The sequence below is a fragment of the Pseudophryne corroboree genome, chromosome 8 (assembly GCF_028390025.1).
Source record: "Pseudophryne corroboree isolate aPseCor3 chromosome 8, aPseCor3.hap2, whole genome shotgun sequence".
Classification (NCBI taxonomy): Eukaryota; Metazoa; Chordata; class Amphibia; order Anura; family Myobatrachidae; genus Pseudophryne; species Pseudophryne corroboree.
Genome location: NC_086451.1, coordinates 88754259 through 88764884, shown reverse-complemented (window position 1 = coordinate 88764884; position 10626 = coordinate 88754259). Strand labels below are relative to the sequence as shown.

General features: G+C 46.7%; 1 protein-coding gene across 1 annotated transcript; it reads right to left on the bottom strand.

Moving 5' to 3' along the window:
• Positions 1-1141: 1141 nt before the first annotated feature.
• LOC134949774 (rap guanine nucleotide exchange factor 1-like) lies at positions 1142-10422 on the bottom strand. Its single transcript, XM_063938510.1, has 5 exons — positions 10309-10422; positions 3275-3367; positions 3095-3192; positions 2880-3008; positions 1142-1938 (listed from the first exon to the last, which is right to left on the bottom strand). The coding sequence occupies exons 1-5, from the start codon at positions 10420-10422 to the stop codon at positions 1788-1790; spliced, it is 585 nt and encodes a 194-aa protein (XP_063794580.1). The 3' UTR covers positions 1142-1787.
• Between the last annotated feature and the right edge of the window lie 204 nt (positions 10423-10626).

The following is a 10626-nucleotide window of genomic DNA, read 5'->3' as shown; positions in this document are numbered from 1 at the left end:
TTAATTGTATTTATTCAATTATTTTAATAAATGTTTATATTCCAAACACAGTCTCTCTCTCTCTCTCTCTCTCTCTCTCTCTCTCTCTCTCTATCTTTACATATAGATATATATATTTCTATCCAGAAACCCCAAGCGCCGTTCTTCCGTTAATTTATTTACTTGTCCATATAGGCGCTTCACACACTCCTTAACAGCTGCTAAATAGTTGCGCCATTCTCAGCCTATTTTCTCCACATTTTTCACAAATGTGTGAAGTCAAATGATCTTACATAAAAGGAGGCCCTGGTCTGGAAACACTTTAAGGTTCCCATAAGGCTGCCTGGTCCAAGGACAAAATACCCTTGTATGAGAAAAGTTGTAAACTGCATAAACTTCTAGCTAGAGAATGAGGTAGCGGATCCAGGACTGGGTGACCTGGTCATTTAGGCATGTAAGGCAGGGATCGATTCCTTGGAAAGTCTTAGGGGGGGAGGGGCCAGTTAAATTCTGGGCTACATGTGTGATTTGCTGTTGTGTTTAAACACCAGCAATGGCATCATTTGCGCGGCCCAATGCCAAGTCACTCCAGGGCTCCTATCCCCAAACCACTGTCGCTGCTGTTAGTTGCGGAAGCCCAAACTGTGCCACACCTTGAGGACACTGCCCTAACGCAATGAATAAGGCAGCAGCATATAAAACAAACCCATATTTGGCAAAACCATAATTAAATCCCTGCCAGGGAAAGCTGGCTGATGGAGTAGGGTGCAGTGAGCCGGCCAGGTAATAAGACCTGCTGGAGAAGCAATACATGTCCCTAATGGGCTGTGTGCAATGAACAAACCATCATGTTTTCCTGATCAAGCTGGTGAGACAATGTAAGCGTGTGACATCACTATCCACAGACTAACCTGATGGTAGAAATCCACTGTCCCAGCTCCGTCACTGGGACCAGAGAATGAAACAACTTCTCACCCAGAGGTCCTCATTGTGACCCACTTCTGTCTAAGGCAGAGGTAGGAAAATGTTTGGTTGCAGAGCGCACAGGTCACATGTATCGCCACAGATGAACCGTTTTCTTCCTGAAGCCAGGCAGAACTGCACAGAACTGTTTAAAACATTTATTTGACCTGTTGTGAGACACTGCTCCAATGGTATGTCACTTGCACAGATTCTGGATCTGGCATGTAATTTCTCCTCTATATACATTACACAATCAGTCTCTGTATACTTATCATGCAACAGCATAAAAGAAAAAAATAATATATATAATAATACATATAACAATACTTCTGCCTCCCTCCGAAACAGAATGTGGATATTTACAGGAGCTGTGCGCTGCCCTCTGCTGGGGGTGGAGGAGAAACAAAACCAAAGTAAAAAACACACCTGTGGGTTATGGGGGGAAACAACAACCCTAAACGATAACTTTAAGGATCTAGGCTCAGCATACAGTCTTTACCAGCTTGTTGACACAGTTAGTCCTCGGTTCATGAATGGGGAAGGTCTGCACTAGTCGCCTAAACCACAGCACAAAATCCAATATGTCCGACTTTCCAATTTTGTGGGAAGTAGGAGACAGGTCTGTACAGAGACATGGCACGGAACGGTGTGTGATCGCAACAGTCCAGGAGACCGTAAAATAACAACGTAAGACACAAGACGACAGTGGGCGGGGTAACCCAACTCTTTGGGAGGGGGCAGCGACAACTAGTAAACACAATGAATATCTTGATCTACCCCTTGATTCCCCCCCTCAGTCAGGGAGATCTCTTCTTCAATGTCCACTTGGCAGTCATTCCCCCAACTTATGTTTTCTCATCTCTTTCTGTTTTCCTCCGGGTGATATTCCGAGGTTTGATTTTCAAGGACAGTTCCCATAGCGCCTCCTCGGCCAGGTGATCACTGAAGTCATTGAAGAAAGAGATGATGTCATCATTCCGGCGAATTTCATAATGACTGCAGGAGAGAGACCGCAATACACACATTATATTGAAGAAACATGAGAGTTACACAGGTCACAGTGTAAGTCAGTGACTTCATACAGGCAGAATGTTTTTGTGTTGTCACTGTACACAGTTACCTGCACATTTCCTGTGAGTAGGTTCTATCCTACACAGCCCCGACTGGCAAGCATGCCCACTGGCCAGAACCGGTTCAACAGGCAGCTAGGCACAGATATTTAATTAGCAGGGGTATTGCACAAAGACAATATGGTCTGTCCCCATGCTCTATGAGGTTTCACTGGTTGCCAGCTATATCTGAATACTCCTAATGGCACTGATTTTCTAAACACAGCATAGGGATAAACATGGGGAATGAAAAGACAATACTTAACCCTCAGTATGTCAGATCGGAGATTTACAGTAGCTGGAAAAGTGTACCTAGCGGGCCTCTATGCTCATGGCTCATGCTTGTGGGCCTAAAGTGGCTCTTTCCCTAATAATCTCTAAGAGGGTGGCAGAGGCAGGGCATGGATGAACCTTAAAAGGTGGGGAGATGCAGGGATGAGTGAGGACACTGAAGGGAGAAAATGTGAATGACTGACTGGCACGGCCACTGTAGAGGTGCATCTATGCGTGGAGACTGCTGGCATTGGATGCTGAAACCTTAGTGGATAGGGATTTGGCCAGTAGTATGACCTGTGGGGTAACTCAGCTGTAGCAGGGGTCAGTTTTGGGATTAGTGGCTACTTTATCCAATTCTGCCCATCCTTTAAAATAATCTCAGCACTGAGAAACCACCTGTGCCTGTAACCTCTTATGGTCTTTACCCGTTAGGAAGAATGACACTGGCTGCAACATGCACCAGGTGAACAGGCCATGTTTGCAGGTAATAGGAAAGTTAAGCAATACATATACAGTCACAGGAAGAGACAGCAAGCATTACTGGTCACTTACGCTTGCTGGAAACGTCTCATGCTGTCCAGGATATTGAACTGTTGCCACCGTTTAGAGAAGTTCACTTTCCCATCAATGTGGTCTGGATTTCCCAGGTGCACAAACGTAAGGTCTTGTAAGATTAGACCCCTGGGTGGGGAGGAGAGGAATGAAACAAGGTTAACCAAACAGGTCACCTACTATATGGCTAAACAATATTGAAAAGGAACTCTTACAAGTATGGTATACACGGCGGCTCAACTTCAGAGAGCGCTGCACGGTAGGCCCGGAAAGACGACGAGCTGTCCATCAGAGTGCAGTATTCAGCAAGCCCCTGAGGAATGTCACATAAACCGTATTACTAAACTGCAAGACACTGCCACTTCCTTGTAAGCAGCAATTACTCATGACCTCACCTCTGATGTCTGCTTCAGCCGACGGATGGGGGCGGAATCCAGGGCAGAGAGGATGGCAAGGTAGGAATTAAAATTGTTCAGTTTTCTCAGGTGCTAAGGAGCAAAAAAGATGAAGACCAGCCCAACAGCCTCAAAAGCTCAGAAACCACAAAAGGCAACAGATCTAGTGTTCACTTATGTTCGTCAGAAATGGGGACACTCCTTAGCACAGCGGCCCAACATTGTCACTCCTGCATCCTGTGTGACCTCACCAGTATAACACCAATGCAAACAGAAGCAGTGACACGCATGCTTATTGTTCCCTCTCTGTAAGCCATTCCTTCTCAGTCTGTCTGTCAGTCAATTTGGATACAGGGTTCCAGCTACCATTGTGCTAATCTGCAATGGAAAAGCTATAGGTTTGGAGAATCTCCGTGGAGAGGGATACATAGTTATTTAGCCTGTAATGCCTAAAACTCGGTCGTCAAGACACCATAACAGTCCAGGGTTTAAGGACATCCAGGTTTGAGTACACATGGTGAAATCAAGCTGACTGAGGTACTAATTAAGTCACCTGTGCTTAAGTATGGATATCTTTAAAACCCAGACTGTTAGGCCTGTGTTACCCAAGACACACTAATGTATGAAATCACTGCTAAGGGGCAGAAGCAGGTTATTCATGTACGTCTGACAGAGCGGCTTTTCTCCCCTATGTTGCTGCACAACATTGGTAATGCATTTATACACAATACCACACAGTAATGCCCCTTACACATATGACACCCATTATTAATGTCCTTATAAACATAATGTGCCTTACACATTATGCCAACCTTTATTAATGCCCTTATACACAAAATTTCCCTTACACATATGCTGCACATTGTTAATGCCCTTATACACATAATGACACACATAATGTCCCCTACACATATGTGTGGCATACTGGAATGTTAGGAGACAAGAGATATTGGAAAGTTCCAAAAGCCATTTAATTCTTATCAGTGAGTGGGGGAGTTTTATGGCCCCAACCAGTTACTTGCAGACCCTGTGACATGTAAGAGGTTAGGACAGGAAGTGTAGGGGGATTTTTAGCAAAAGGAACAAAGCACAGGACAGTTCAGTGTGAGCTGAGGACTGAGGATGGAGGGCACAGGCTAGTGTCCAGGGGAAATGCAGGCTGGGGACTGTGGAACAAGAATGGCACTCCACAGTCCCTGGCATGATGGAGAGAAGAGCAGCGTGTGGGTGTTGCTATGAAGAGGGAGAGCCCATATCTGCAGTGTAACAGGAGAGCCAGCAGCTTCAGCGAGAGATGGAGAGTGCAGTGTGAGAGCCACAGTATGCAGAGTACAGTGGAAGGAACCAGGAACGAAGGACCTTCAGGGGTACCCAAGAAGCAGGACGGGAGGTGTGAGTCTGCGGGATAGGACGAGCTGGGTGAGTGGTAGGAACCACGTTTGGCGGAAGGCCCCCAGTAACGTGTACATGAGATCCCGTTTAGATAGAGCCCCTAGCGAATGGGGGAGAGCACACTGAAATGAATCTCAGTTTGCGGAAGCCGCACTACTGATTCCCAGAGACTGCGCTGGTATGTACTATACTGTAATGCTGCCATATCACTGTAAATGCTGTTATTGCCCGTGAAGCAAATGAAAGGAGATGTAACTTAATGTAACCCATATGAATATTGCGCTGGAGAGGAGAACAAGGAGTTAAATGTTACTGTCGTGATAACCCTGTCTGAACTGTGAATAAACTGCTTTTTTATGTGATGAGACGGCCTGGCGTGTCAATGCTTTTTAATATGACTGATGGACCGGCCGCTTCCCGGCTATCACAACTTGGCGTCCGCGAACAGGATCGGTACCGAAGATTTATTTGACAATTTGGGGAAAACTTTATTGGGAGGGGCCCATGAAAGCCACCTATCTCTTTTGACCCAGCGAACTGGGGGAGACAAGGGCCGGCACGGGCAGGTTCTAAGTGTTTGGCACAATTGCCATAAGATGTTGGAACATTCATGATCATCTGTGACCCAGGACTGTAATTCACAGGAAATAGGCAGCAGTATATGTGATTTGTATTTCATGTGATGTTTTGCATGCCATGTTTTTCTGCTCATGTGATTGTTATATTGTGTGTTTGCATGCCATGTTTTTCTGCTCATGTGATTGTTATATTGTGTATGATGTATACTTCAATTATACTTGTTTATTGTGTGTTATGTTTTGACCTTGCTGTAGAGTATAAGAGACTGTTCCTTGCTAGACTTTTTGCAAGCTCATAGTTATATTGCGTGGGGACACGCAAGACTTTAGCAGGGGTGTATGTGGCATACTGGAATGTTAGGAGACAAGAGATATTGGAAAGTTCCAAAAGCCATTTAATTCTTATCAGTGAGTGGGGGAGTTTTATGGCCCCAACCAGTTACTTGCAGACCCTGTGACATGTAAGAGGTTAGGAGGGACAGGGGGTTCTTCAGTGATATGCAAAACCTCTTTAATGGCAATAATCATGTAACGAATACCTTTTGCCACCTTTGTCTGTAATTTTGCATCCTCATAGTCGACACTAGAATCTGAATCCGTGTCGGTATCTGTGTCAGTAATCTGGGAGTGCGTTTTTGAGACCCAGAAGGTCCCGATGCCACTGGGGCAGGCATGGTCTGACTACCTGACTGCTCCCTAGCCTCAGCCTTGTCTAACCTCTTATGCAATAAATTTACATTTGCATTCAAGACATTCCACAAATCCACCCAGTCCAGTGTCAGCATTGCCGACGGCGACCTGACAACCATGCACTCCCCCTCCTCCTTAGGTGAGCCTTCATCGTCAAACATGTCGACACACACGTACCGACACACTCCACACACATAATCTCTTATATGAAGATAGGTTCCCCCCTAGGTCCTTTGGAGAGACAGAGAGAGAGAGTATGCCAGCACACACCCCAGCGCTATATGACCCAGGAAAAAACACAGTATGTTTACCCAGTAGCGCTGCTGGGATGTATAATCGTCAAATATGTGCCCCCCCCTCTACTTTAAAACCCTCTTTCACCGTGTGTCAAGCAGGGGAGAGTCCGGAGAGCTTCCTCTCAGCGGTGCTGTGGAGAGAAAATGCCGCTGGTGAGTGCTGAGGGAGAAGCACCGCCCCCTCGGTGGCGGGCTTCTGTCCCGCTCAAACTTTATAAAATATGGCGGAGGCTCTTTTATATACATGTACAGTGCCCACCTGTAGATGTATATAGTCATTTGCCATAGGAGAGGTATTCTATTGCTGCCCAGGGCGCCCCCCCCTGCGCCCTGTACCCTTACAGGGACTGGAGTGCTGTGAGGTGTATGGGAGCAATGACGCACAGCTGCAGTGCTGTGCGTTACCTCAGTGAAGCACCCGAAGGCTTCTGCCGCCTCAGTAGTCTTCTTTCTTCGTTTCTTCCGGCTCTGTGAGGAGAACGGCGGCGCGGCTCTGGGATGAACGCCCAGGACGAACCTGTGTTCCACTCCCTCTGGAGCTAATGGTGTCCAGTAGCCGAGAAGCAGAGCCTATCATTTAAGTAGGTCTGCTCCTCTCTCCTCAGTCCCTCGATGCAGGGAGTCTGTTGCCAGCAGAGCTCCCTGAAAATAAGAAAAAACCTAACAAAATGCTTTCTTAGCAGGAAACTCAGGAGAGCTCCCTGCAGTGCACCCATCTTCCTCTGGGCACAGTCGAAAACTGAGGTCTGGGGGAGGGGCATAGAGGGAGGAGCCAGTGCACACCCAGAGTTCAGTTCTTTCTTGGGGTGCCCATGTCTCCTGCGGAGCCCGTCTATTCCCCAAGGTCCTTACGGAGTCCCAGCATCCTCTAGGACGTTAGAGAAACCTGTGTTTTTGCTGCGTGTGAACAGAAATGACCCACGTCGAAGTCCCAGGTCCACAACCAGTGGTTTTCCCGGGTGCCACCCAGCTCACCTCTAGTGTGAACACATCAACCGTGTTCCTTTTATTCTCACTCTTTGGGCTTTACTACCTTCATTTAAAATCTAAACTACTTACCTAGATCAGTGGTAGGTGACATTTGCAGGTTATTGCAGAATTTACACAATTACATTTTATAGAGATCACAAGACAGAAGGAAATGAGCATATCTTTAGAAGTAGACATTAAATGTGCATTAAAAAGATGAGATTACATTTATTCATGAGCTTTATCGGAAACCCCAGCAGTGATAGCAGAACACTAGGAGTAACCACAAATGCACCTCTGTCTCCTACAGACCCAGACCGCTCTGAGCAGGGGCGACGTGCTGCAGGCTCAGGAGTCTTCCCGTAAAGCGTGCTCCCTTGTCCACTTCAGTCTGGTCATCGAACTCTTAGTCTTCTACAGCTTGTTTATATACGTGGTGGTGACCACCATCATCATATGATGGAGGAGTTGTTGAGAACTGCCCCATTTTTGAAAACCAAAGAAAAAAAGAATTCCCTTTTGTGGGCACACACGGACAGATCTATTCTCATAGTCAAATACCCTAAGGTAGATGGCCACCAATTGTTAAAATATAACCTTTATTATGGTCCTTAAACATACGCAAAATATAGTGCAAGTGTAATTGTGAAAATGAAATAAAATTAAAGTGAATTTAAAAAGCTTGGCCACTGCTGTGACATTGTCCGACTGAATCAGAACCGTCTTGTTGCGAAGTAATTATTCCGCTTGACGCAGGGCGTTGTATATGGCCCTCAACTCCAGGACGCTGATGTGGAGACAAGTCTCTAGACTTGACCAGAGACCTTGGAAACTTCTTCCCAGTGTGACTGTTGTCCAACCTCGGAGGCTCGCGTCCGTGGTTACCAGGATCTAGTCCTGAATGCCGAACCTGCGGCCCTCTAGGAGGTGAGCACTGTGCAGCCGCCACAGGAGAGATACCCTGGCTCTGGGAGACAGGGTGATCCTTTGATGCATGTGTAGATGAGACCCGGACCATTGTCCAGTAGGTCCCATTGAAAAGTCCTCGTATGGAACCTGCCGAAGGGGATGGCCTCGTAAGACGCCACCATCTTCCCCAGGACACGTGTGCAGTGATGCACCGAAACCTTTTTTGGCTTTAATAGGTTCCTGACCAGAGCCATGAGCTCCTGAGCCTTTTCCATTGGAAGAATAACCTTTTTCTGGTCTGTGTCCAGAATCAGGCACAAAAAGGTCAGACGCGTTGTAGAAACCAGTTGGGATTTCGGAAGATTGAGAATCCAACCGTGCTGCTGTAACGCCTTCACAGACAGTCACACGCTGTCCAGTAACTTCTCCCGAGATCTCGCCTTTATGAGGAGATCGTCCAAGTATGGGATAATTGTGACACCCTGCTTGCGCAGGAGCACCATCATTTCCGCCATTACCTTAATTCTCGGGGCCATGGAAAGCCCAAACTGCAACGTCTGAAATTGGTAATGACAGTCCTGTACTTCAAATCTCAGGAACGCCTGGTGAGGAGGGAAAATCGGAACATGAAGGTATGCATCCTTTAAGTCCAGGGACACCATCCAATCCCCCCCCTTCAGGCTGGCGATGACCGCTCTGAGCGATTCCATTTTGAACTTGAACTTCTTCAAGTACAGGTTTAGGGATTTTAGATTCAAAATGGGTCTGACCGAACCGTCCGGTTTCGGGACCACAAACAGGGTTGAGTAATACCCCTTCCCTTGCTGGAGAAGAGGAACTTTGACTATCATCTGTTGAAGATACAATTTTTGAATTGCAGTCAACACTAACTCCCTCTCTGATGGAGAAGCTGGCAGAGCCGATTTGAAAAACCGTCGAGGAGGCACCTCTTCGAATTCCAGACTGTATCCCCGAGAAACAATCTCTATTGCCCAGGGATCCACCTGTGAGTGAACCCAGACTTGGCTGAAAAGTCGAATACGTGCCCCCACTTAAGCTGACTCCCCCAGGGAAGCCCCAGCGTCATGCGGTGGATTTTGCAGACGTAGGGGAGGACTTCTGCTCCTGGGAACTAGCTGTGTGTAGCTTTTTCCCCTTGTCTCTACCTCTGGCAAGAAATGACGATCCCCGTACCTTCTTGCTTTTATTTGAACGAAAGTACTGCATTTGATAATGAGATGCCTTCTTAGTATGTTGCGGGGGAACATAAGGTAAGACATTCGATTTACCGGCCGCAGCAGTAGAGACAAGGTCCGAGAGGCCATCTGCAAACAACTCCTCCCCCTTGTAAGGCAACTACTCCATATGCCGCTTTGAGTCGGCATCCCCCGTCCACTGTCGGGTCCACAAAGGTCGCCTAGCAGAAATTGATATAGCATTTATTCTGGAGCTTAGTAAACAAATGTCTCTTTGAGCATCCTGCATATATAAAGCAGCATCTTTGATATGCTCTAGGGTCATTAGAATGGTATCCTTATCTAGGGTGTCAATCTCCGTAGATAAGGAATCTGTCCATGCTGCGACAGCACTACAAACCCAGGCCGATGCCAAAGCTGGTCTAACAATAGTACCGGAATGTGTGTAAATGTACTTCATGGTAACCTCCTGCTTACGATCAGCAGGATCCTTGAGGGTAGCTGTATCCTGGGAAGGCAGTGCCACCTTCTTGGATAAGCGTGTCAGCGTCTTATCTACTTTAGGCGAAGATTCCCATCATATCCTGTCCTTTTGTGGAAAGGGATACGCCATAAGAATCCTTTTGGGAACTTGTAGTCTCCTATCTGGAGATTCCCAAGCCTTTTTGCACAATTCGCTGAGCTCAAATGAGGACGGAAAAGCGACCTCAGGCTTTTTCACTTTATACATGTGTACCCTCATGTCAGGGACAGGGGGTTCTTCAGTGATTTGCAAAACCTCTTTAATGGCAATAATCATGTAACGAATACCTTTTGCCACCTTTGTCTGTAATTTTGCATCCTCATAGTCGACACTAGAATCTGAATCCGTGTCAGTATCTGTGTCAGTAATCTGTGCGTTTTTGAGACCCAGAAGGTCCCGGTGCCACTGGGGCAGGCATGGTCTGACTACCTGACTGCTCCCTAGCCTCAGCCTTGTCTAACCTCTTAGGCAATAAATTTACGTTTGCATTCAAGACATTCCACATATCCACCCAGTCCAGTGTCGGCGTTGCCGACAGCGACCTGACAACCATGCACTTCCCCTCCTCCTTAGGTGAGCCTTCATCGTCAAACATGTCGACACACACGAACAGACACACTCCACACACATAATTTCTTTTCTGAAGACAGGTTCCCCCCTAGGCCCTTTGGAGAGACAGAGGGGTATATTTACTAAGATTCGTTTTAGTACCGATTTGGAGTGAGAATCATCACGAATGACATCGAAAGTGTATTTGTGAAACTTTTTGAATTTATTACGCCTCATTTACTAAGCTGTC